Source organism: Oncorhynchus tshawytscha, linkage group LG33 (genome assembly GCF_018296145.1).
Source record: "Oncorhynchus tshawytscha isolate Ot180627B linkage group LG33, Otsh_v2.0, whole genome shotgun sequence".
NCBI lineage: Eukaryota > Metazoa > Chordata > Actinopteri > Salmoniformes > Salmonidae > Oncorhynchus > Oncorhynchus tshawytscha.
In genome coordinates, this window is record NC_056461.1 from 45,808,145 (window position 1) to 45,835,632 (window position 27,488).

Here is a 27,488-nt window from a genome sequence, read left to right on the forward strand (position 1 = left end):
CGTAGGTTCAGACCTCTTGGCGTAACGGTTAAGGTGTTTGGCTTGACTGTTGTTGGACACGAGTTCGAGTGCTGGTCGGGGCTACAATACTTTCAAATACATCCATTTAAAGTCGTTGATTTCAGCCACATTATTAGGAAATACTCAAAATACAGTATATAGGTATATTTAAATAAATAATAAAATACACAAGTCTATATAGTACTATGTCTAGGCTATATGTGTTAACTTTAAAATCAGCTTACTTTTGACCCTGTTTTACAACATTGGAGTTGTAGGTTTGGTATCAAGAATAAGCCGATTAAAATTGGGTCAAACTGGAACAACTATACACATAACCAGAGTGGTCTTCTACGACGCTAGATCTCCTCTCAAACCAGCTTCACATTCCGGCTCGGGGCTTCATCCGTAACTGTGGTATTATAACATACCAAACAAAAACAACAACTTGTGATTAATAAAATACTTCTCTAATGAAAGGGGACGATGATGCAATCTTTGCGAGAGGGAGGGAATCTGATTTCAAACTGGATAAACGGAGTTAGCCTGCCCAGGGAACAGGTTAATATTGATGGATTCGTCGCCATAGAAATGTACCTGGCTAAAAGGTGAGTAGTTGCGACTGGTTATCCTGAGTTGAACTCAAAGTTGACCAAAGTTACCTCGCCGACGACTCAACCCTGAAATCACATCTTATTGGTGGTCAGGGGAAGAACGGACGACTCTACCACCTCTGAGGGCATACGATGTACGAAGCATGTACAACCAGGATGGGGCCCATACATCACAATTCCCGGTGATATGGATTCAACTTCACATGGATAGATGAACTCTGGTCATGTAAATTAATATCACGCTTATTACCTTTGTAAAAATCATTTAACTTGTATCCTAAAATGCTGCAACGGGCTAGCGTCCTGTCCATCATGCTGCCCCCCACTACACAAACGAGATACAGCGCATTAGGAAAGTATTCAGGGCAAATTTTCCCCCCCACATCTTGTTATGTTAAAGCCTTATTCTAAAATGTAGTAAATTTAAAATAAAAAAATCCTCAGCAATCTACACACAAATACCCCACAATGAGAAAACGGAAAAACGCGTTTAGAAATTTTTGCAAATACAAAAATAACTTATTTACATAAGTATTCAGACCCTTTGCTATGAGACTCTAAATTGAGCTCAGGTGCTTCCTGTTTCCCATTGATCATCCTTGAGATGTTTTACAACTTGATTGAAGTTCACCTGTGGTAAATTCAATTGATTGGAAATGATTTGGAAAGGCACACACCTGTCTATATAAGGTCCCACCGTTGACAGTGCATGTCAGAGCAAAGACCAAGCCATGAGATCGAAGGAATTATCTTAAGAGACAGGATTGTGTCGAGGCACAGATCTGGGGAAGGGTACTAAAACATGTCTGCAGCATTGAAGATCCCCAAGAACAGAGTAGCCTTCATCATTCTTAAATGGAAGATGTTTGGAACTACCAAGACTCTTCCTAGAGCTGGCCGCCTGGTCAAATTGAGCATTAAAGTTGACACTGTAATCGCTAACAAAAGGTGCTTCAACAAAGTACTGAATACTTATGTAAATGTGCTGTTTAAAAAAAAAAAAAATTATATGAGCAAAAATCTTTAAAAAAACTGTTTTTGCTTTGTCTTATGGGGTAGTTTGTAGATTGCAAAAAAAAAAAAATGTCATAAATTTTAGATTAAGGCTGTAACGTAACAAAATGTGGAAAAGGTCAAGGGGTCTGAAGGCACTGTAGGCTCCTGCCCTATAGGCCATTCTGGTTCAGATAAGACCACTTTACTTTCCAGTTTACACAGTTCTATAGGTCTAGTATAACTTGGCCCATACAGGTATCAAACCCTCAACATCAGTGTTTGTAACACAGGGGCAGGAATAAGCAGATTAAAGTTGGATCAACAAACAAACCTGACATATGGACCCTGTTCATAAACTTTAGGAGGAAGATAGGAAGGACAGATGTTTTCCAACAGGAACTTTACATAAAAGACCACTTTAAGGTCTGAAAACATCCAACAAACTTTGATTTTGTAAGTGAAATATCTCTTCAAAAAAAGGTTCATAACAGATTAGTTATTGAGCTCAGCAAAGAAGGGGCGACTTTTTCCTCATCATGGTTTGCGAAATCAAAATCGACAAATCAGAAAAAAGGCTAGGTCTGGTACGAAAATAGTTTATTATTAAAAACAAATTTCCCTATCGCTGAAATATTAGGAGATTTTATTCCATTGTTTCTTTCTTTTAACTTAAAAACGAAACAAACTTTTCATATCCTAAAGCCTTGCTGTAACATTTACCAGTTTAAAGAAAACTTTACAGCAAAAAGAGACCCTTTTTGTTCATTTTTTTTTCCTGTCGTGATGCTCAAAATTAACAACATATTGAGTGGCAACTGGCAATAAAAAAGCATATTTACAGCATCTAAACGCCCTCAGACCTCTCCTTTCTCTTCATCTGGGTCGTATTCATTAGTGCGTACCGTAGCAAAACGCTTTTGCAGCGGAAAGACAAACGTTTCTTATTGGACAAGTTCCGGTAGCTCCTCCCCGTTTCAGTCCATTTTAATCCATTTGGTACCTAATGAATACAACCCTGAATTGAACTTGGGTTTGTCGGTGTTTAAAAAACAACAACATTCCAGCTCTAAAGTGGGCGTGGTTACTCAAGAGGTCAGGGGTCAGTCAGATAAAAACACTAAAACAGTCCTTCCAGTTACAGTTTGGACTCCTGGCTTCCTTTCTTTACTTTGTCTGCAACCGATTGGACAACTGAACACATCTACCACATTGCTTTGTGAGAGCAGGAAGTGGAGGAGACGAGGAGACGAGAACAGATTATTTAGATGACCCCTTTTTAAAAGTCCTTTCCTCGTCTCCTTTCCTTCATGACCACTGATGGGTATAAGGACTGGATGGGTTTTTAGTTGACCTCGTATTACTGCAGATGCCTAGCACATCTTCTCTCTGTTAGGGTGGTCAACGAAGGAGAGGAGACAAGTCAAAGGAGGCCATTGAGAGACCGTTAGGGAAAAGATGTAGAAGTGACCTGTAGCCACCGATCCAAGATCAGATATTCAATACAGTCCAAATGGCACCTTACAGTACACTGACCAGAGCGCCCAGGGGACATATCCAGGAGCCTTCAGGAAAGTATTCAGACCCCTTGACCTTTTTTCATTTAGTTACAGCCTTATTCTAAAATTGATTAAATTGTGTTTTTTAAAAAAAAACATCAATCTAGACACAATATCCCATAATCACAAAGCAAAAAGTTGTACATTCATTTTTAGCAAATATATATTAAAAAAACAAACAAAACAGAAATACCTTATTTACTTAAGTATTCAGACCCTTTGCTATGAGACTCTAAATTGAGCTCAGGTGCTTCCTGTTTCCATCGATCATCCTTGGAGATGTTTCTATAACTTGATTGGGGAGATTTTGATTAGACATGAAAACCATCCCTGCCTGTAGTAAATTCAATTGATTGGACATGCTTTAGAAAAGGCACACCCCGGTCTATATAAGGTCCCACAGTTGACAGTGCATGTCAGAGCAAAAACCAAGCCATGAGGTCGAAGGAACTGTCTGTAAAGCTCTGACACAGGATTGTGGCACAGATCTGGGGAAGGGTACAAAAACATTTCTGCAGCATTGAAGGTCCCCAAGAACACAGTGGCCTCCATTCTTAAATGGAAGAAGTTTGGAACCACCAAGACTCTTCCTAGAGCTGGCCGCCCATCAAAACTGAGCAATCAGGGAAGAAGGGCCTTGGTCAGGGAGGTGATCAAGAACCCAATGGTCACTCTGACCGAGCTCTAGAGTTCCTCTATGTAGATGGGAGAACCTTCCAGAAGGACAACCATCTCAGCAGCACTCCACCAGACTGAAGCCACTCCTCTGTGAAAGGTACATGACAGCCCGCTTGGAGTGTGCCAAAAGGCACCTAAAGGACTCTCAGACCATGAGAAACAAGATTCTCTGGTCTGATGAAACCAAGATTGAACTCTTTGGCCTGAATGCCAAGAGTCACGTCTGGAGGAAACCTGGCACCATCCCTACGGTGAAGCATGGTGGTGGCAGCATCATGCTGTGTGGATGTTTTTCAGCGGCAGTGACTGGGAGACTAGGCAGGATCGAGGGAAAGATATACGGATGAAAACCTACTCCAGAGCGCTCAGGACCTCAGACCGGGGTGAAGGTTCACCTTCCAGCAGGACAACGACCCTAAGCACACAGCCAAGACAACGCAGGTGTGGCTTCAGGACAAGTCTATGAATATCCTAGAGTGGCCCAGCCAGAGCCCGGACTTGAACCCAATCTAACATCTCTGGAGAGACCTGAAAATAGCTGTGCAGCGATGCTCCCCATCCAACCTGACAGAGCTTGAGAGGATCTGCAGAGAAGAATGGGAGAAACTCCCCAAATACAGGTGTGCCAAGCTTGTAGCATCAGACACAATAAGACTCAAGGCTTTAATCACTCAAGGTGCTTCAACAAAGTACAGAGTAAAGGGTCTGAATACTTATGTAAATGTGATATTTCAGTTTTTATTTTCAATACTTTTTTTTTTTTGGGGGGGGCTATTTAATCCATTTTAGAATAAGGCTGTAAGGTAACAGAATGTTGAAAAAAAGTCAAGGGGTCTGAATATTTTCCCGAACGCTCTGTATATTACCATCTCCTATGGCTAAGGTTACAATTGGAGGGATAAGGGGAATCTGATTCTAGATCTGTGGTTGAGGGGCAACATCAAACTAGCCTGGTCCCAGATCCGTTTGCGCTCTTGCCAGCTCCATTGCTGTAAATGTCAGTTAGTGACAGGAGTTGTCAAGAAGTCAGAAACAGACTGGCACCTAGGCTAACATTAAAATTTAAAAAATGTTTTTTTTTTAAAGTTTCATTTGGTAGCCACTAGCCTATGACTGCCTCAGTCTCCTGTGTCTCAGCCGCTTGTGTTTTCTCTATGGGGCGAGGTTGACTTGTAGGTTCAGATACACACGCCACAGGCGGTTCAGTAGCAGTCACTTCAACAGGGAATTCAGAGGGTTCTGATTCCACCTTCTGTTGGGATTGGAAGGGTTCTACAGTGGAATCTTTAGAATCTGTAGGAGGTTCTTTAGAGGGTTCTTTCGTAGCAGCAGCAGCAACAACAGTAGTAGGTGGGGGGTTTTCTGTGTTGTTGTCGTCAGAGTTCCGGAGCTTGAGTTCCACGTTCTCTGGTTCTACCTCTGCTTTGTCTCCTAGTCGATCGTCTGTGTCCCAACGAGATGTCCTCTCTCTGTTCCTCGGTCGCCTCTGCCTCTCTCCCTCTCCTCCCTCACTCCTGCCGCGCCCCCTCTCTCCTACCCCTCTTTCTCCTACCTCTCCTCTCCCCCTCTCCCCTACCCCCCTTTCTCCTACCTCTCCTCTACCTCTACCCCTCTCTCCTACACCCCTTTCTCCTACCTCTCCTCTCTACCTCTACCCCTCTCTCCTACCTCTCCTCTACCTCTACCCCTCTCTCCTACCCCCCTTTCTCCTACATCTCTCCCCCTCTCTCCTACCCCCTTTCTCCTACCTCTCCCCCTCTATCTCCCCCCTCTACTCTCTCATCTCTCCCCCTCTCCTACCCCCTTTCTCCTACCTCTCCTCTATCTCTCCCCCTCTCTCCTACATCTCTCCCCCTCTCTCCTACCCCCTTTCTCCTACCCCCTTTCTCCTACCTCTCCTCTATCTCTCCCCCTCTCTCCTACCCCCTTTCTCCTACCTCTCCTCTACCTCTCCCCCTCTCTCCTACCTCTCCTCTACCTCTACCCCTTTCTCCTATACCCCTTTCTCCTACCTCTCCTCTCCCCCTCTCCCCTACCTCTGATCCTCTACCTCGCTCCCTCTCTCCTCCCGCACTCCTTCCACGCTCACTCTCTCCTCCGTCTCCTCCTCTCCCTCGTTCCCTCTCTCCATCAGGACTGCTTCGTCTCTCTCTCCAGTCTCGCCTGTCTCTATCTCTCTCCCACCCTCCCCCTCCTCTCGGCTCTCCCCCGTCCTCCTGCCATCCCCCAAACCTTTCCCTTCCCTCCATCCTTTCTCCCCATCCTCCTCCTCCTCCTCTCCCTCCTTCCCCAAACCGCCTCCCCCCTCCACCAAACCTCTCCCTATCCCTCTCCCAGTCCCTCTCTCTCTCCCTGTCTGGATCCCTGTCCCTAAACCCAGGTCTCTCCCCCCTGAAGGGCCCCCTTCCCTCAATCTCCTCCGGCCCATCTGGCCCTCGAGGGCCCCCCCTCATGAAGGGTGGTGGGGGCCCCCCAGGGAGAGGCCCGTGGGGAGGGAAGGGACCCCTCATGGGATGGGAAGGGGGCATGCCCATCCCAAACCCACGTGGGCCCCCGGGCGGCAGAGGGGGGCCATCGTGGTGGATCATGTGAGGGTGGGGGCCCCTGTTGGGTGGCATCATCTGGGGTGGCATGTTGTGGTGGGGAGGGCCCCGAGGGGGGTGGGGGCCATGTGGGCCACCGTGGGGAGGAGGGAAGCGCTGCATGTGAGGTGGGGGGAGGACCGGACCAGGAGAGTGGACTGGGGGGCGCTGGAGGGGAATCATGCCGGGGCGAGCCCCAAGAAGACCTCCAGACAGCGGGATGGGACCGCCTGGTGAGCCCCCTGGAGGACCAGGCACCTGGTTACCTGATGAGGGAACAGAGAATACAGGTTTAATAGACATGTTCTGATAAACATCTATCAGGTAACTACTAGAGACAGTCACATGGTCTGATAAACATCTATCAGGTAACTACTAGAGACAGTAACTTGGTCTGATAAACATCTATCAGGTAACTACTAGAGACAGTCACATGGTCTGATAAACATCTATCAGGTAACTACTAGAGACAGTCACATGGTCTGATAAACATCTATCAGGTAACTACTAGAGACAGTCACATGGTCTGATAAACATCTATCAGGTAACTACTAGAGACAGTAACTTGGTCTGATAAACATCTATCAGGTAACTACTAGAGACAGTCACATGGTCTGATAAACATCTATCAGGTAACTACTAGACTACTAGAGACAGTAACTTGGCCTGATAAACATCTATCAGGTAACTACTAGAGACAGTCACATGGTCTGATAAACATCTATCAGGTAACTACTAGACTACTAGAGACAGTAACTTGGCCTGATAAACATCTATCAGGTAACTACTAGACTACTAGAGACAGTAACATGGTCTGATAAACATCTATCAGGTAACTACTAGAGACAGTAACATGTTCTGATAAACATCTATCAGGTAACTACTAGAGACAGTAACATGGTCTGATAAACATCTATCAGGTAACTACTAGAGACAGTCACATGGTCTGATAAACATCTATCAGGTAACTACTAGAGACAGTCACATGGTCTGATAAACATCTATCAGGTAACTACTAGAGACAGTCACATGGTCTGATAAACATCTATCAGGTAACTACTAGAGACAGTCACATGGTCTGATAAACATCTATCAGGTAACTACTAGAGACAGTCACATGGTCTGATAAACATCTATCAGGTAACTACTAGAGACAGTCACATGGTCTGATAAACATCTATCAGGTAACTACTAGAGACAGTAACTTGGTCTGGAAACATCTATCAGGTAACTACTAGACTACTAGAGACAGTAACATGGTCTGATAAACATCTATCAGGTAACTACTAGAGACAGTAACATGGTCTGATAAACATCTATCAGGTAACTACTAGAGACAGTCACATGGTCTGATAAACATCTATCAGGTAACTACTAGACTACTAGAGACAGTAACTTGGCCTGATAAACATCTATCAGGTAACTACTAGAGACAGTAACATGGTCTGATAAACATCTATCAGGTAACTACTAGAGACAGTCACATGGTCTGATAAACATCTATCAGGTAACTACTAGACTACTAGAGACAGTAACATGGTCTGATAAACATCTATCAGGTAACTACTAGACTACTAGAGACAGTAACATGGTCTGATAAACATCTATCAGGTAACTACTAGACTACTAGAGACAGTAACATGGTCTGATAAACATCTATCAGGTAACTACTAGACTACTAGAGACAGTAACATGGTCTGATAAACATCTATCAGGTAACTACTAGACTACTAGAGACAGTAACATGGCAGTCCGCTGTGCTGGTATGTGTGGTCCTTGTCTTCCACAGAGGTTAGGTCAGGACTCCATGCTGTGCAAAACACATAATTACCCCTTAAAGCCCCTCACTTTACTCTACTCTGCGCTCCAATCGACTCTCCGCCCCCTCCAATAGACTCTCTGCCCCTCCAATCGACTCTCCGCCCCCTCCAATCGACTCTCCGCCCTCTTCAACCTTTAGTAAAAGACTATTCTACTATGGTGTCTGGTTAAGGTTACAAACCCAGGCCGGCTGGATCCAGAGACAGTTCAACTACCCCTACACCCCCTGCTGCTGAGGGAGGGGGGCCAGAGGGGCCCAATGGCATCGACCCAGGCGGAAGGAAACCTGGTGGAGAGAGAGAGAGAGAGAAAGACTCAGACTTGTGAGATGGACAGCTTTATATAGATACAGTAGACTGATGTTTGAGAATGAGTGATTGAAATAGAGAGGGAGAGAGATATCTTGATAGAGAAAGGTTTTGAGAGAGAGAGATCTTAGATAGATATCGAGACAGAGGTTTTGAGAGAGAGATAACGAGACAGAGAGAGAGAAAGGTTTTGAGAGAGAGAGATATCTCATAGTGTTACCTGGTGGCATCATCTGCATGGGGTTGAACCTTGGTCCCGGTCTCATGAAGGAGGGAGGAGGTCCGGGCGGGACACCAGGGGGGAAGGAAGGGGGAGGCAGGCCCATGGGGGGACCACCAGGAGGGCCAGGCCCAGGGGGGAAGGAGGGGTGCTGCTGGAGAGAACCTACACCTCCCATCGACTGCACCTGGACCGGATGCACCTGGCGTAGAGGAGACGCAGAGGGAGGAGCCTGTTAGACAGAGGGTTGTAGACTGACCCAACTGGAACTCACTAAAATGGCACCCTATTCACTAAATATTGGAGAGGACTCTGGTCTAAAGTAGTGCACTATATAGGGAATAGGGTACCATAGGGCTCTGGTCTAAAGTAGTGCACTATATAGGGAATAGGGTACCATAGGGCTCTGGTCTAAAGTAGTGGACTATATAGGGAATAGGGTACCATAGTGCTCTGGTCTAAAGTAGTGCACTATATAGGGAATAGGGTGCCATACAGAATCTGAAAACTGTGTTAGCCCACTGAGGTAGAGCCCAGGCTGGGGAGATAAGTATAGGTATCTATAAAAAAAAAGGGGGACCAAACTAAAAATACCTGTACAGGAGCGTCTACAGGTGCGGTCCCAGCGGTGTCCTCCACCGTGGCTAACGGCTCAGAGCGGCCATTTTGTCTGAACTCCTCTGGTGTCTCCTGGTTGTTCTGAACACTCCTCCACTCTGTCAAACAAGGGACACGTGGTCAGACAGGTAGTGTACAGGTACCTGTGTGTGTGTGTGTGAGCGTGTGTGCGTGCGTGTGCGAGCGTTGAACCGCAAGGCAAAACTTGTCTGCTGTTCTAGCCCCGCAGCAGTGTGAAACACACCTGTAAACAGGTGCAGATACTCAAGTCTCATTAGAACAGCCGTCCCCCGGTCACTAGAACAGCCGTCCCCCGGTCACTAGAACAGCCGTCCCCGGTCACTAGAACAGCCGTCCCCGGTCACTAGAACAGCCGTCCCCGGTCACTAGAACAGCCGTCCCCGGTCACTAAAACAGCCGTCCCCGGTCACTAAAACAGCCGTCCCCGGTCACTAAAACAGCCGTCCCCGGTCACTAAAACAGCCGTCCCCCACTAAAACAGGTCACTAAAACAGCCGTCCCCGGTCACTAAAACTGCCGTCCCCGGTCACTAAAACTGCCGTCCCCCGGTCACTAAAAACTGCCGTCCCCGGTCACTAAAACTGCCGTCCCCCCGGTCACTAAAACAGCCGTCCCCGGTCACTAAAACAGCCGTCCCCGGTCACTAAAACAGCCGTCCCCGGTCACTAAAACAGCCGTCCCCGGTCACTAAAACAGCCGTCACTAAAAGCAGCCCCCCGGTCACTAAAACAGCCGTCCCCGGTCACTAAAACAGCCGTCCCCGGTCACTAAAACAGCCGTCCCCCCGGTCACTAAAACAGCCGTCCCCGGTCACTAAAACAGCCGTCCCCGGTCACTAAAACAGCCGTCCCCGGTCACTAAAACAGCCGTCCCCGGTCACTAAAACAGCCGTCCCCGGTCACTAAAACAGCCGTCCCCGGTCACTAAAACAGCCGTCCCCGGTCACTAAAACAGCCGTCCCCGGTCACTAAAACAGCCGTCCCCCGGTCACTAAAACAGCCGTCCCCGGTCACTAAAACTGCCGTCCCCGGTCACTAAAAACAGCCCCCGTCCCCCGTCCCCCGGTCACTAAAACAGCCGTCCCCGGTCACTAAAACAGCCGTCCCCGGTCACTAAAACAGCCGTCCCCCCGGTCACTAAAACAGCCGTCCCCTAAAACAGGTCACTAAAACAGCCGTCCCCGGTCACTAAAACAGCCGTCCCCGGTCACTAAAACAGCCGTCCCCGGTCACTAAAACAGCCGTCCCCGGTCACTAAAACAGCCGTCCCCGGTCACTAAAACTGCCGTCCCCGGTCACTAAAACTGCCGTCCCCGGTCACTAAAACAGCCGTCCCCGGTCACTAAAACAGCCGTCCCCACTAAAACAGCCGGTCACTAAAACAGCCGTCCCCGGTCACTAAAACTGCCGTCCCCGGTCACTAGAACTGCCGTCCCCGGTCACTAGAACAGCCGTCCCCGGTCACTAGAACAGCCGTCCCCGGTCACTAGAACAGCCGTCCCCGGTCACTAGAACAGCCGTCCTCCGGTCACTAGAACAGCCGTCCTCCGGTCACTAGAACAGCCGTCCCCGGTCACTAGAACAGCCGTCCCCGGTCACTAAAACCAGCCGTCCCCGGTCACTAAAACAGCCGTCCCCCGGTCACTAGAACAGCCGTCCCCGGTCACTAGAACAGCCGTCCCCGGTCACTAGAACAGCCGTCCCCCGGTCACTACTAGCCTTGCATCACGCTCATCTCTATATATATATATGGTGCTGCTGGTGGCCACGTCGCTGAGGCTTAAGACTGTTGTGTAGAAGCTTGCAGGAAGGTGTGTTTTGTGTTTACCTGGGGTGTGTGGGGGTGTGTGAGCGTGTGTGTGTGTGTGTGTGTGTGTGTGTGTGTGTGTGTGTGTGTGTGTTCAGCAGGACCCAACGTCTTCTACACCATGTAGAAATGTAAAATAAGGAATCATGTTGGTTATATTTCCATTCCAGTGTTTTACTTGCTATATTGTATTTACTTCGCCACCATGGCCTTTTTTGCCTTTACCTCCCTTATCTCACCTCATTTGCTCACATCGTATATAGACTTGTTTATACTGTATTATTGACTGTGTTTGTTTTACTCCATGTGTAACTCTGTGTCGTTGTATCTGTCGAAATGCTTTGCTTTATCTTGGCCAGGTCGCAATTGTAAATGAGAACTTGTTCTCAACTAGCCTACCTGGTTAAATAAAAGGTGAAATGAAAATGGTGGCATTTCTATCTGCAGATTTCCAGAACATTTTAGTACTGAACATGGCCCAGGTGTGTGTGTTATTACCTGGGTCCAGTGTGTCTGGGTCCAGCGTGTGTTATTACCTGGGTCCAGCGTGTGTTATTACCTGGGTCCAGCGTGTGTTATTACCTGGGTCCAGCGTGTGTTATTACCTGGGTCCAGTGTGTTATTACCTGGGTCCAGCGTGTGTTATTACCTGGGTCCAGCGTGTGTTATTACCTGGGTCCAGCGTGTGTTATTACCTGGGTCCAGCGTGTGTTATTACCTGGGTCCAGCGTGTGTTATTACCTGGGTCCAGCGTGTGTTATTACCTGGGTCCAGCGTGTGTTATTACCTGGGTCCAGCGTGTGTTATTACCTGGGTCCAGCGTGTGTTATTACCTGGGTCCAGCGTGTGTTATTACCTGGGTCCAGCGTGTGTTATTACCTGGGTCCAGCGTGTGTTATTACCTGGGTCCAGCGTGTGTTATTACCTGGGTCCAGCGTGTGTTATTACCTGGGTCCAGCGTGTGTTATTACCTGGGTCCAGCGTGTGGGTCCAGCGTGTGTTATTACCTGGGTCCAGCGTGTGTTATTACCTGGGTCCAGCGTGTGTTATTACCTGGGTCCAGCGTGTCTGGGTCCAGCGTGTGTTATTACCTGGGTCCAGCGTGTCTGGGTCCAGCGTCCCTCCCTCTCTGACGTCCTCTAGCTGGTCCTGTCGTATCTTCGCCCAGGGGATGAAGGTAACGCCCAGCTCCACATCCCAGTACAGCTTCAACTCCGCCTTGATCCCTTTATTCAAGGCCCACGCAATCTGGGGAACGAGGCCACAATATACACATTCAATTAAATCAATATTCATATTTATTTTCATACATTGATGGTCGGTCTCCCGGACACCAACTTAGTGAACGTGTTTTTTAAGATTGTCTAGGACAAGGCTTAATCATCTGGAAACTGGCCCTTTGTTCTAACAGAGCCCACATACCTTGATGGCTTTCTGGTTGACTTTGTAGGATCCTCTGCTGAGTTTCTGCAGAGCTCTGAATGCATCCTGTCTGTGGACCATGACGATGTACGCACAACCTCGAGGAGGAATCATCTGAGGGAGGAGAGGAGAGAGGAGGGAGGAGAGGAGAGAGGAGAGGAGGGGAGAGAGGAGAGGAGGGGAGAGAGGAAGGAGAGAGGAAGGAGATTACCAAGTGAATTGGAAGATATTGGCACGAGAAATCAGATTCTAAATTTGAATTATTTAAGAGCAACCTAAAGAGTCAGTGTGTGGTTTCAACACACACACACAGTAAACTTACGTTGATGGAGTCTATCTGTCCAAACTCCTCCAGTAGACAGGCTACATCCTGCTGCTGGGTTCTCTTGTCCAGCTGACCCACCCACAGAGTGGTACTACACACTGGAGGAGAGGGGGAGACATGGGGAGACATGGGGAGAGAGTGGGGGGAGACATGGGGAGAGAGTGGGGGAGACATGGGGAGAGAGTGGGGGGAGACATGGGGAGGGGGAGAGAGAGACAGACAGAGAGAGACAGACAGACAGACAGAGACAGACAGACAGACAGACAGAGAGAGACAGACAGAGACAGAGAGAGAGAGAGACAGACAAAGACAGAGAGAGACAGACAGAGAGACAGAGGGAGACAGACAGAGACAGACAGACAGACAGAGAGACACAGACAGACAGAGAGAGACAGAGAGAGACAGACAGAGAGAGACAGACAGACAGACAGACAGACAGACAGACAGACAGACAGACAGAGACAGAGAGAGACAGAGAGACAGAGAGAGAGAGAGAGAGAGAGAGAGAGAGAGAGAGAGAGAGAGAGAGAGAGAGAGAGAGAGAGAGACAGAGAGAGAGACACAGGTTGAGAGAGAAAGACAGGGGGAGAGAGTGTGAAATAATGACAGATTAAGTGACAATGATTAACATTGGAAAGGGAACGGGAACCAATAGTAAAAAAGTAAAATATATATATATATAGACAGTGTACAAAACATTAAGAACACCTGCTCTTTCCATGACAGACTGACTAGGTGAAGAGAGAGAGTTGTCTCACCGCTCAGCGTGTCAGCCTTGGGCTGTGGCAGTCCTTTCTGTCGTCTCTCCCTCTCCTTCTCCTTCTCCTTCTCTCTCTCCCTGCGTTCCTGGGAGCGTGACCGTGGGGAGTGTCTGCGGCGGTCTCTGGACCGGTGTGTTCTAGAGATGGACCGCGACCGCCTCCTCTTAGGAGACCTGGAGAGAGAGAGAGAGAGAGAGAGACAGACACAAATCACATACCTCTTATATTACTGCTTGGCTAGCGTCGGAATCCCACACCTCGTAAGCAACAGCACAAGGTCTGAGAGGATGATAGGAGTTCATTTCCAGGGTTGGGAAATTAACTCCCGCCAAAAATGAGGGTTGATTTTTGTAATTCGCGGGTAAGAATGTCTATTTTCACCAGCCACGTTGGTGGGAAGAGTTTATTTTCTTCAATCCTAAAGCCCACATGTAGAAGTTGGTCAAAGTGACGAGACCGTATTCTAAAAGTGTAACTTTGTCCTCGTCTTTTGTCGGCATCCTTTAGTTCACACGTCAGGTTTCTTATTTATTTATTTTAATTTTTCAAATGTTTAGTTTAAGTTTTCTGCAACCGTTGCAAGGCCCTGGAGATTCTGTTTCCGTCACCAGGTGTCTGTGAGAGGGCCCGGTTACCACGGTAACGGCCCGCCCCTTAAAGGGGCAGCGACGCATGGAACGCTCCAAAAAACATTTCATTCATTAACTTGCAGGTCATTTCTTATCATTAGAAAAACAACAACAACAAAACCGCTCAAATACTTAAAATTGTTCTCCTCCATTTATTTGTGTGTTTGTACATTTCATCCGGGACACGTTGTGCTTAAAAACAGACCTTATATTGGCCATAACCCCCCACGTGCCTTATAAAATATGGCTCAGCACTAAACACTGTTGATTCTTGCTGTTCAGTTGTAGAATCTGTTTTCAATTGTATCTAAATGATTTATTTTAACATTACACTGGTTAAAAGACTCATCAATATACCATATTACTGCTTCCTAGTAATACATGTCTTGTTTTTTAGAAACATCAGAATGAATGCTTACTTTATTTATTTTTAAATGGCTAAATATATTTTGGCTGTTAATTAACCAAAAAGTTCATTTCAGGCCCTGAAGGAACTGGCCATTTGAACGCCGTCTTTAGACGATAACCAATAGGAACTGGCCATTTGAACGCTGTCTTTCGACGTTAACCAATAGGAACTGGCCATTTGAACGCTGTCTTTCGACGTTAACCAATAGGGACTGGCCATCTGACCAGCACTCACCTAGATCCCGATGGTGACTTCCTGCCATCTGGTCGGTGTCTTCCATCCTTCATGGAGGGAGGGTCCAGGTCCATATTCATATCCTGACAAGACGAAACCATAACATTTACAACATCAGTAAGTTTGTAAATATGTTAGTACCATTCAATTGTTGCATGAACAGGAAGAACACCTGCCATGCATGATGAGTTCTGAGAAGTGATACACATTAACTGACTAATTGAATATTCCAAATCATATGACCATTTTAGGTAGGCAGGAAGCCTAGCGGTTAGAGGCTGGGTAGCCTAGCGGTTAGATGCAGGTAGCCTAGCGGTTAGAGGCAGGTAGCCTAGCGGTTAGAGGCTGGGAAGCCTAGCGGTTAGAGGCTGGGAAACCTAGCGGTTAGAGGCTGGGAAGCCTAGCGGTTAGAGGCTGGGAAGCCTAGCGGTTAGAGGCTGGGAAGCCTAGCGGTTAGAGGCTGGGAAGGCTAGCGGTTAGAGGCTGGGAAGCCTAGCGGTTAGAGGCTGGGAAGCCTAGCGGTTAGAGGCTGGGAAGCCTAGTGGTTAGAGGCTGGGAAGCCTAGCGGTTAGAGCGTTGGGCCAGTAACCGAAAGGTTGCTAGATCAAATCCCAGAGCTGACAAGGTCAAAATCTGTCGTTCTGCCCCTGAACAGGGCAGTTAACCCATTGTTCCTAGTCTGTCATTGTAAATAAGTGTTAACTGACTTGCCTAGTTAATAAATAATTAAAAAAATACAAATAAATAATAAACATTGGACTTGTCCATGTCTATTAAATTAAAAGGGCAGGATTACTATTTTCATGTTGTCATGACGTGACCCTTTCTCGGCATAGATCGTGGCACCCCCCCCACCTCCTACACCCAGGTTCTGTTATCTCAGGACATAAATTCCTGGAGGAGACTCTCTCCTCATGGCCATGCAGTATATAGAGAGAGAGAGAGTTTCCCAGTAGAACAAAGGAACTCATTCTACATCACAGAGCTGGAGAACTGAACAATATCCATGTTTTGGAGAATGTGTAAACGGTCGGTGGAGAAGCCAGGTAACGACCCGGTCCGTTTTGTTTCATGTTTGTGACCTCAGGAAAGACAATGCAGCCACATTAGCATAACTCTGTTTATACGGGAGCCTCCGTTATGAGGTTTGCGTCTAATTATTGTATAAAATCAACGAGGTAAGGTGGATGTTAAACCTTTAATGAAAGAGAATTTGTATTCCCTTTAAAGTTTAACTAAGTCATTGGCCCGCCCCCGTGAGCACAGACATGATCTGGCGTCATGGAACAGCCCTCTCCTACTGTTACGAATAAAACCCCCTCCTGAAGAAATACTTTTCAGACCATGCGTTCCTCGATGGACACCGAGGGGACACAGGTTGAGTTTAGACCACAAAAACCTCAGTTTAAGCTAAGGATGTAATGGTTGCTGAATTCCTAAAACCATACCACGTGGAGCATTGGCTACACGGGTGGAAATGGTTCAACTCTGAGACTATCAATCCCTACAGAATAAGAGCAAATCTTAGATACTAATTACTAGTCTGCAGCTGGAAATTATGTCAACCTGGGATGCGAAGACTGACAACCGCCGAAACATCTATTCTACGAGAACATTTCTGAATGGTACTCTGAAGTATCCATTCTAACCACGACAGACGCCAGGGAAGCAGAGAGACACTCGGATGACCTCTCCAACAGAAGGACTGACGATTCCAACAGAGATCACGAAGACACACCGATCATAAATATATGTTGATTGCAATTATTCCCGAATGAGTGAGCGTTCATGTGCAAAGGATTAGCATTTCAATCAATATAATTATCAACTGTGTAGTGACTCTTGTCCTTTCCTGCCCTTCTCAGTCCACACCCCTTCTCAGTCCACACCCCCTTTCAGTCCACACCCCCTTCTCAGTCCACACCCCTTCAGTCCACACCCCCTTCAGTCCACACCCCCTTCTCAGTCCACACCACCCCCTTCTCAGTCCACACCCCCTTCTCAGTCCACACCCCTTCTCAGTCCACACCCCTTCTCAGTCCACACCCCCCACACCTCAGTCCACACCCCTTCTCAGTCCACACCCCCTTCTCAGTCCACACCCCTTCTCAGTCCACACCCCCTTCTCAGTCCACACCCCTTCTCAGTCCACAGTCCACACCCCTTTCTCAGTCCACACCCCTTCTCAGTCCACACCCCTTCTCAGTCCACACCCCCTTCTCAGACCAGTCCACCCCCTTCACAGACCCCCTTCACAGACCACCCCCCTCCACAGACCACACCCCCTCCACAGACCACACCCCCTTCTCAGACCACACCCACTTCCCTTTGTCCACCAAGCCGTCGTATCGACTTAGCCCACTAGGGAACGTCCCCTATCATTTCCTTGTAACCATATCTACTGTTTGTGTGTTTATGCATTTCTGTGATTATTTAGTTAGTAAATAAATGATTAAGACAATTGATGTATGGATGATTTATAGAAAAGGCTGGGTTCGTGCAGATAACCATCAATTTAAGGCGTTTGGAATGAGACTAATGTGAGGTAAAGAATAATTAACCTCTTGAAACTAGGGGGCACTATTTTCATTTTTGGAAAAATAACGTTCCCAAAGTAAATGGGCTATTTTTCAGGACCAGATAATAGAATATGCATATAATTGACAGCTTAGGATAAAAAAATATTGTCTGTGAGTATAACAGAACTGATATTGCAGGTGAAAGCCTGAGAAAAATCCAATCAGGAAAAGGGATATCAACCAGATTCCATTTTCTATGGCTTCCCTAATGTGTCTAGTGTCACAAGACATCGTTTCAGGCTTTTATTTTGAAAAATGAGCGTGAGCAACAACATTGCGTCAGTGGTCAGCTGGTGGCTCTCAGAGTGATTTGTGCGTAATAGACAAATGCAGCCATTGTTTCTCTCGCTCCTACGAAGAAGCCAACTGATCCGGTGGATATATTATCGAATAGATATTTGAAAAACACCTTGAGGATTGATTATAAAAAACGTTTGCCATGTTTCTGTCGATATTATGGATCTAATTTGGAATATTTTTCGGCGTGGTCGTGACCGCAGTTTCCGGTGGATTTCTCAACCAAACGTGAAGAACAAACGGAGGTATTTCGGCTATAAAAAAATAATCTTTATGGGACAAAATTAACATTTGCTGTGTAACTGGGAGTCTCGTCAGTGAAAACATCCGAAGATCATCAAAGGTAATCGGTTAATTTGATTGCTTTTCTGATTTTCGTGACCAAGCTTCCTGCTGCTAACTGGACATAATGCTAGGCTATCGATAAACTTACACAAACGCTTGTCTTGCTTTGGCTGTAAAGCATCATTTCTAAATCTGAAATGACAGGGTGATTAACAAAAGGCTACGCTGTGTTTCACTATATTTCCTTGTGATTTCATGAATATCAATATATTCTAGTAATATTTTTTGTCCGTTATGCTAATTAGTGTCAGTTGATGACAATTCTCCCGGATCCGGGATGGGTAATTCCAAGAGTTAATTAGAAGACTAAGTGATCAGATATTAAAACATCTGAATGTTACACTAGGAAAATGATAACTTTGTAATCTGAAGATTTTCCGCGGTTCCCCCGACTTCCTAGTTAATTACATTTACATGATTAGTTTAATCCCGTAATAATTACAGAGAAGTTATTCGATAAAACAACAAGTCTTCACTTTAATGATGCCAAAGACACGACAATGCTTGTAACCATTCATCCCTAATAAAACGTCACCGAACACTAATTCAAAATCTATTAATGTACTAATCTCACCTGTTCCTGCTGGCCCACGTGTTGGCCAAAGGCGTCCTTGTTTGGAGGGAATCCCCCAGGGAAGCCTGGAGGTCCTGTACCAGGGAGGGGCTGGCCTGGAGGAACCACCATTCCTGGGTAGGCCTGGCCCGGCAGCAAACCATAGCCCTGGAGCTGACCGTTAGGAGGCAGAGATATCTGGATGGAGGGTGAAAGACAGGGAGTTTTGTTTTAATACTGTGTGTGTGTGTGTTCTGAGAGAGAGAGAAGAGAGAGAGAAGAGAAAGAGAAGAGAAAGGGGAGAGAGGAGAGAGAAGAGAGGGGAGAGAGGGAGGGAGAGGAGAGAGAGGAGAGAGTGAGGGAGAGGGAGAGAGAGGAGAGGAGAGAGAGAGGGGAGAGAGAGGGAGAGAGAGGAGAGGGAGAGAGAGAGAGACAAATAGAGAGCAAGATCAGAGGCGTGTGAGGTCTTGGAGATAATTACCTGGTGTGTGAGAGACAAATAGAGAGCAAGATCAGTTAATTACCTGGCGTGTGAGGTCTTGGAGGTCTTGGACATGTTAATTACCTGGCGTCTTGTGTTAATTACCTGAGGTCTTGGACCATGCCCATCATGTGTTGTTGAAAGTGCTGGGGGAAACCCGGAGGCTGCTGGGTACTGTCAGAATGAAACAAATACACACAGTTAACATACAGATGTACAACACACACACACACACACACACACACTATAAGGGGAAAGGTCTTACAAAGACGTCTGGTCCTTCTTTGATTCGTCGGTTCCCTCAGGCTCATCGTCATAGTCAAAACGGTCCAACAGCGTCTAGACAAACGAGAGGAGACAAGGTTCAACAGCGTCTAGACAAACGAGAGGAGACTAGGTTCAACTCAAACACATTGTTTTCCATTTCCAAGCCTGCCTGTTGTCAATAGCTGTGTTCGAATACCCTGAGAGCCCTGGAGCAGGTTTTCATCAAGGATCTCTGTACTTTGTTTCGTTCATCTTTCCCTCGATCCTGACTAGTCTCCCAGTCCCTGCCACTGAAACCATGCTTCACCGTAGGGATGGTGCCACCGCCATGCTTCACCTTAGGGATGGTGCCACCGCCATGCTTCACCTTAGGGATGGTGCCACCGCCATGCTTCACCTTAGGGATGGTGCCACCGCCATGCTTCACCTTAGGGATGGTGCCACCGCCATGCTTCACCTTAGGGATGGTGCCACCGCCATGCTTCACCTTAGGGATGGTGCCACCGCCATGCTTCACCTTAGGATGGTGCCACCGCCATGCTTCACCTTAGGGATGGTGCCACCGCCATGCTTCACCTTAGGGATGGTGCCACCGCCATGCTTCACCGTAGGGATGGTGCCACCGCCATGCTCCACCGTAGGGATGGTGCCACCGCCATGCTTCAGCATAGGGATGGTGCCACCACCATGCTTCACCGTAGGGATGGTGCCACTACCATGCTTCACCGTAGGGATGGTGCCACCACCATGCTTCACCGTAGGGATGGTGCCACCACCATGCTTCACCGTAGGGATGGTGCCAGGTTTCCTCCAGACGTGATATTTGGCATTCAGGCCAAAGAGTTCAATCTTGGTTTCATCAGACCAGGGAATCGTGTTTCTCATGGTCTGAGAGTCTTTAGGTACCTTTTTGCCAAACTCCAAGCAGGCTGTCATGCCTTTTACTGAGGAGTGGCTTCCGTCTGGTCACTCTACCATAAAGGCCTGATTGGTAGAGTGCTGCAGAGATGGTTGTCCTTCTGGAAGGTTCTCCCATCTCCACAGAGGAACTCTGGAGCTCTGTCAGAGTGATCATCAGGTTCTTGGTCACCACCCTGAACAAGGCCCTTCTCCCCTGATTGCTCAGTTTGACCAGGCGGCCAGCTCTAGGAAGAGTCTTGGTGATTCCAAACATCTTCCATTTAAGAATGGAGGCCACTGTGTTCTTGGGGACCTTCAATGCTGCAGACATTTTTTGGTACCCAGCTCTGTGCCTCGACACAATCCTGTCTCTGAGCTCTATGGACAATTCCTTCGACCTCATGGCTTGCTTTTTGCTCTGACATGCACTGTCAACTGTGGGACCTTATATAGACCGGTGTGTGCCTTTCCAAATCATGTCCAATCAATTTAATTTACCACAGGTGGACTCCCATCAAGTTGTAGAAACGTCTCAAGGATGATCAATGGAAACAGGATGCACCTGAGCTTAATTTCGAGTCTCATTGCAAAAGGTCTGAATATTTATGTAAATAAGGTATGTTTTTTATTTTTAATACATTTGCAAAAATGTCTAAAAACCTGTTCTCGATTTGTCATTATAGGGTATTGTGATGTCATTATGGGTTATTGTGATGTCATTATAGGGTATTGTGATGTCATTATGGGTTATTGTGATGTCATTATAGGGTATTTTAGGGTGTGTAGACTGATTCCATTGTAGAATAAAGCTGTAACGTAAGGGGTCTGAATACTTTCCCGAAGGCACTGTATGTGTTGAGAATTTCAAGAAATGTCTTGCTTTATTGAACAGTGTATTTCTCGTGTGTTGTTCAGGTCATTACGGTCAACGAGAATGTGTTTTATAAATGACTGACCTGGTTAAATAAATATTTTGGTTATTCTCATTCAAATCTAAATCTAGGTTAGGTTGTTGATTTGTTCAACAGCGTCTAGACAAACGAGACGAGGCAAGGTTCAACAGCGTCTAGACAAACGAGAGGCTACCATTACTAGAGACTAGACATTCCCCATAACAAAAAAATAAAATGAACTATTCTGAATCACCTTTACCCCGTCACTAACACCCCTGTGGGACGAGGAAGGGGAACCCCCCCACTCTGTGGTTACAGGTCGATAGTAAGAAGAGGAACTCACAGCCACCTTGTCAAACGCTGTTTTCTGCTGGCTGAGCTCGCTGGAGGGGAGGGGGTGTCGCTGAGCGGTCGTACCCAGGGCGGGGGTCAGGGACTGGAGATGGAGCTGGGAGTGGAGGTGGTGGAGGTTGGCTGGAGGCTGGGGTTGAGCCTGGTGATGGGGTTGAGCCTGGTGCTGGGGTTGAGGATGGGGTTGAGCCTGGAGATGCGGCTGAGGGTGGGGTTGAGCCTGGAGATGCGGCTGAGGGTGGGGCTGAGCCTGGAGATGCGGCTGAGGGTGGGGTTGAGCCTGGGGATGCGGGTGAGGGTGGGGTTGAGCCTGGAGATGCGGCTGAGGGTGGGGTTGAGGCTGGGGATGCGGCTGGGGATGGGGTTGAGGATGGGGATGGGGTTGAGCCTGGAGATGCGGCTGAGGATGGGGTTGAGCCTGGAGATGCGGCTGGGGATGGGGTTGAGGATGGGGTTGAGGATGGGGTTGAGGCTGGGGGTGGCTGTGGGTCTGGGGTGGGAAGGGATGAGTCTGAGGCTTTGACGGATTTTGTTGAAAGTTCTGGAAAATGTGTTGAAGCTGCAGAGTGAGAGAGAGAGAGCTGAGTTAGGACACTGGGGGATGCCTGAAGATGGGACTAGCAAAAATAAAAAACACACACCTGTTGTCCCTTTGAGGACTGGAAGAGCTGAGCGACAGCGGCGAACGCGTCAGAGTTCTGAAGCTGAGAGACAGGCGCCACAACAGTGTTTTCCGTTACTGAGGTGACCTTACCCTTTACTGGTGACGGGGATGAGGGGAAACCTGGAGGACAGCAGTACAAGAGAGTCAGTCAGTCAGACAGACAGACAGACAGACAGACAGACAGACAGACAGACAGACAGACAGACAGACAGACAGACAGGCAGACAGGCAGACAGGCAGACAGGCAGACAGACAGGCAGACAGGCAGACAGACCGACAGAGAGGCAGACAGACCGGCAGAGAGAGACAGACAGGCAGAGAGACAGACAGGCAGAGACAGTCAGACAGACAGGCAAGAGTCAGACAGACAGGCAGACAGACAGACAGAGAGACAGACAGACAGGCAGAGACAGACAGGCAGAGAGACAGACAGGCAGAGAGACAGACAGGCAGAGAGACAGACAGGCAGACAGGCAGGCAGACAGACAGACAGCAGTGATACCTTGGTCTGGGTTAGCAGTAGAGGTCGACCGAATATGATTTTTCAACGCCCATACCAATTATTGGAGGACCAAAAAAAAGCAGATACCGATTAATCGGACGATTTTTAAAATGTTTTTGTAATAATGACAATTACAACACTGAATGAACACTTATTTTAACTTAATATAACACATAATCAATTTAGCCTCAAATAAATAATGAAACATGTTCAATTTGGTTTAAAATCAAAGTGTTGGAGAAGAAAGTAAAAGTGCAATATGTGCTATGTAAAAAAGCTAACGTTTCAGTTCCTTGCTCAGAACATGAGAACATATGAAAGCTGGTGGTTCCTTTTAACATGAGTCTTCAATATTCCCAGGTAAGAAGTTTTAGGTTGTAGTTATTTGAGGAATTACAGGACTATTTCCTTCTAAACCATTTGTATTTCATTAACCTTTGACTAGTGGATGTTCTTATAGGCACTTTAGTATTGCCAGTGTAACAGTATAGCTTCCGTCCCTCTCCTCGCTCCTACCTGGGCTCGAACCAGGAACACATTGACAACAGCCCTCGAAGCAGCGTTACCCATGCAGAGCAAGGGGAACAACTACTCCAAGTCTCAGAGCGAGAGACGTTCGAAACGCTAACTAGCTAGCCATTTCACATCACATCGTTACACCAGCCTAATCTCGGGAGTTGATAGGCTTGAAGTCATAAAGAGCAGAGCTGCTGGCAAAACGCACAAAAGTGCTGTTTGAATGAATGCTTACGAGCCTGCTGCTGCCTACCATCGCTCAGTCAGACTGCTCTATCAAATATTAAATCATAGACTTAATTATAACATAACACACAGAAATACGAGCCTTGGGTCATTAATATGGGCGAAGCCGGAAACTATCATCTCGAAAACAAGACGTTTATTCTTTCAGTGAAATACGGAACCGTTCTGTATTTTATCTAACGGGTGGCATCCGTCAGTCTAAATATTCCTGTTACATTGTACAACCTTCAATGTTATGTCATAATTATGTAAAATTCTGGCAAATTAGTTCGCAATGAGCCAGGCGGCCCAAACTGTTGCATATACCCTGACTCTGTGTGCAATGAACTCAAGAGAAGTGACACAATTTCACCTGGTTAATATTGCCTGCTAACCTGGATTTCTTTTGGCTAAATATGCAGGTTTCAAAATATTGATTTTAAGAAAGGCATTGATGTTCATGGTTAGGTACACGTTGGAGCAACGATATGCACTGCGTCGATTATATGCAACGCACGCTAGATAAACTAGTAATATCGTCAACCGCGTGTAGTTAACTAGTGATTATGATTGATTAAGTTTAATGCTAGCTAGCAACTTACTGCATTCGCGTAACAGGCGAGTTCCTCATGAGGCAGGTGGTTAGAGCGTTGGACTAGTTAACCGAAAGGTTGCAAGATTGAATCCCTGAGGTAAAAATCTGTCATTCTGCCCCTGAACAAGGCAGTTAACCCACTGTTCCTAGGCCGCCATTGAAAATAAGAATGTGTTTTTAACTGACTTGCCTAGGTAAATAAAAGGTGTAAAAAAACATTTTTTAAAAAGACAAAATTGCCGCCCAAAATGACAGATGTTCGATTGTTCTGAAAACTTGAAATCGTCCCGAATTAAACCGGCCATTCCGATTAATCAGTCGACCTCTAGTTAACAGACAGACAGACAGCAGTGATACCTGGGTCTGGGTTAACAGACAGTAATACCTGGGTCTGGGTTAACAGACAGACAGACAGCAGTGATACCTGGGTCTGGGTTAACAGACAGTAATACCTGGGTCTGGGTTAACAGACAGACAGACAGCAGTGATACCTGGGTCTGGGTTAACAGACAGTAATACCTGGGTCTGGGTTAACAGACAGACAGTAATACCTGGGTCTGGGTCAACAGACAGACAGTAATACCTGGGTCTGGGTCAACAGACAGACAGCAGTGATACCTGGGTCTGGGTCAACAGACAGACAGTAATACCTGGGTCTGGGTCAACAGACAGACAGTAATACCTGGGTCTGGGTCAACAGACAGACAGTAATACCTGGGTCTGGGTTAACAGACAGACAGTAATACCTGGGTCTGGGTTAACAGACAGACAGTAATACCTGGGTCTGGGTTAACAGACAGACAGTAATACCTGGGTCTGGGTTAACAGACAGACAGTAATACCTGGGTCTGGGTTAACAGACAGACAGTAATACCTGTGTCTGGGTCAACAGACAGACAGTAATACCCGGGTCTGGGTCAACAGACAGACAGTAATACCTGGGTCTGGGTCAACAGACAGACAGTAATACCTGGGTCTGGGTTAACAGACAGACAGTAATACCTGGGTCTGGGTTAACAGACAGACAGTAATACCTGGGTCTGGGTCAACAGACAGACAGTAATACCTGGGTCTGGGTCAACAGACAGACAGTAATACCTGTGTCTGGGTCAACAGACAGACAGTAATACCTGTGTCTGGGTCAACAGACAGTAATACCTGGGTCTGGGTCAACAGACAGACAGTAATACCTGGGTCTGGGTCAACAGACAGACAGTAATACCTGGGTCTGGGTCAACAGACAGACAGTAATACCTGGGTCTGGGTCAACAGACAGACAGTAATACCTGGGTCTGGGTCAACAGACAGACAGTAATACCTGGGTCTGGGTCAACAGACAGACAGTAATACCTGGGTCTGGGTCAACAGACAGACAGTAATACCTGGGTCTGGGTTGACAGTAATACCTGGGTCTGGGTCGTCCATCTCGGTGTCTGCAACACTGCTGGAACCAGATGTCGCCATATCTAGAAGAGGCTGGATGATCTCCATCTTAAACACACCATTCTTTTGCCACAGATTCAACACACGCACTATCTTACTCTACAGATAGGAGAGAGAGAGAAGGAGAGAGAGGGGAGGATCGTGAGAAAGAAAGAGAAAGAAGGAGAGAGAGAGAGGAGAGAGAAAGAAGGAGAGAGAGAGAAAGGAGAGAGAGAGAAAGGAGAGAGAGGAGGAGAGAGAGGAGAGAGAAAGGAGCGAGAGAGAGGGAGAGAGAGAAAGGAGGAGAGAGAAAGGAGAGAGAGAGGAGAGAGAAAGAAGGAGAGAGAGAGAAAGGAGAGAGAGAAAGGAGGAGAGAGAAAGGAGCAAGAGAGAGGGAGAGAGAGAAAGGAGGAGAGAGAAAGGAGCAAGAGAGAGGGGAGAGAGAGAAAGGAGGAGAGAGAAAGGAGCAAGAGAGAGGGGAGAGAGAGAAAGGAGGAGAGAGAAAGGAGCAAGAGAGAGGAGAGAGAGAGAAAGGAGGAGAGAGAAAGGAGCAAGAGAGAGGGGAGAGAGAGAAAGGAGGAGAGAGAAAGGAGAGAGAGAGAGGAGAGAGAAAGAAGGAGAGAGAGAGAAAGGAGAGAGAGAGAAAAAGGAGGAGAGAGAAAGGAGCAAGAGAGAGGGGAGAGAGAGAAAGGAGGAGAGAGAAAGGAGCAAGAGAGAGGGAGAGAGAGAGAAAGGAGGAGAGAGAAAGGAGCAAGAGAGAGGGGAGAGAGAGAAAGGAGGAGAGAGAAAGGAGAGAGAGAGAGGAGAGAGAAAGAAGGAGAGAGAGAGAAAGGAGAGAGAGAGAAAGGAGGAGAGAGAAAGGAGCAAGAGAGAGGGGAGAGAGAGAAAGGAGGAGAGAGAAAGGAGCAAGAGAGAGGGGAGAGAGAGAAAAGAGGAGAAAGGAGAGAGAGAGAAAGGAGGAGAGAGAAAGGAGGAGACAGAGAGAGAGAGAAAGGATGAGAGAAAAGAGCAGAGAAAGAGGAGAGAGAGAGAGAGAGAGAAAGGAGAGAGAAAGGAGCGAGAGAGAGGGGAGAGAGAAAGGAGGAGACAGAGAGAGAAAGGAGGAGACAGAGAGAGAGGGGAGAGAGAGAAAGGAGGAGACAGAGAGAGAAAGGAGGAGACAGAGAGAGAGGGGAGAGAGAGAAAGGAGGAGACAGAGAGATTTGTTATGAGTAAGTACAGCGTCCTCAAGTATCCATCATAGCTTGTTTCACCACCATTATAATCATCATCATGGTCTCACCCGTTCTTCAGTGGGACAGAGACAGAGGTTCTCAAACGTTCCCGTGATGTTCTTGGTGAACCGTGGCCCGAACACGTCCTTGTCCATGCCAAACTGATGACGGGACTGTCGGACGATGGAGTCTACAACATATAGACCTGCCACCTTGTACTCCGGCTTACACTGGGGGAGGGGGGGAGTAAGATACAGACACAAAGAGAGTCAATTGAAAATTAAATGGAGAGATAGAGAGAGATACGAGACAGACAGACAAAGAGAGAGAGAGAGACAGGAGACATACAGAGAGAGAGAGAGAGACACAGGAGACAGACAGACAGAGAGAGAGAGAGAGGAGACATACAGAGAGAGAGAGAGACAGGAGACATACAGACAGAGAGAGAGAGAGAGGAGACATACAGAGAGAGAGAGAGACAGGAGACATACAGACAGAGAGAGAGAGAGAGAGGAGACATACAGAGAGAGAGAGACAGTAAGATAGACAGCAAGACAAACAGACAGCGAGACAAACAGACAGACAGAGGGAGAGAGACAGGAGACAGACAGACAAAGGAGACATACAGACAGAGAGAGACAGTGAGACAGCCAGCGAGACAGACAGACAGCGAGACAAACAGAC

The 27,488-nt window shown here is 47.1% G+C and overlaps 1 protein-coding gene and 1 long non-coding RNA gene across 2 annotated transcripts in view; both read right to left on the bottom strand.

Moving 5' to 3' along the window:
- Positions 1 to 6,132: 6,132 nt before the first annotated feature.
- Positions 6,133 to 27,488, bottom strand: part of scaf4a (SR-related CTD-associated factor 4a) — a gene marked incomplete at its 3' end in the record, with an annotated part of 46,738 nt that continues 25,382 nt past the window's right edge. The window contains exons 4-20 of the mRNA XM_042311241.1: positions 26,873 to 27,034; positions 25,575 to 25,710; positions 22,308 to 22,450; positions 21,659 to 22,225; positions 19,521 to 19,594; positions 19,374 to 19,429; positions 19,299 to 19,318; positions 18,796 to 18,972; positions 15,001 to 15,083; positions 13,726 to 13,901; positions 12,965 to 13,065; positions 12,643 to 12,756; positions 12,312 to 12,468; positions 9,370 to 9,491; positions 8,776 to 8,977; positions 8,429 to 8,533; positions 6,133 to 6,692 (exon numbers count right to left, since the gene is read on the bottom strand). Of these exons, the coding sequence (XP_042167175.1) occupies positions 6,133 to 6,692; positions 8,429 to 8,533; positions 8,776 to 8,977; positions 9,370 to 9,491; positions 12,312 to 12,468; positions 12,643 to 12,756; positions 12,965 to 13,065; positions 13,726 to 13,901; positions 15,001 to 15,083; positions 18,796 to 18,972; positions 19,299 to 19,318; positions 19,374 to 19,429; positions 19,521 to 19,594; positions 21,659 to 22,225; positions 22,308 to 22,450; positions 25,575 to 25,710; positions 26,873 to 27,034 (2,955 nt within the window). The remainder of the gene's footprint in view (positions 6,693 to 8,428; positions 8,534 to 8,775; positions 8,978 to 9,369; positions 9,492 to 12,311; positions 12,469 to 12,642; positions 12,757 to 12,964; positions 13,066 to 13,725; positions 13,902 to 15,000; positions 15,084 to 18,795; positions 18,973 to 19,298; positions 19,319 to 19,373; positions 19,430 to 19,520; positions 19,595 to 21,658; positions 22,226 to 22,307; positions 22,451 to 25,574; positions 25,711 to 26,872; positions 27,035 to 27,488) is intronic.
- Positions 11,731 to 12,300, bottom strand: LOC121841645. Its single transcript, XR_006080673.1, has 2 exons — positions 12,251 to 12,300; positions 11,731 to 12,191 (listed from the first exon to the last, which is right to left on the bottom strand). It is a non-coding gene; the product is annotated as an uncharacterized LOC121841645 (long non-coding RNA).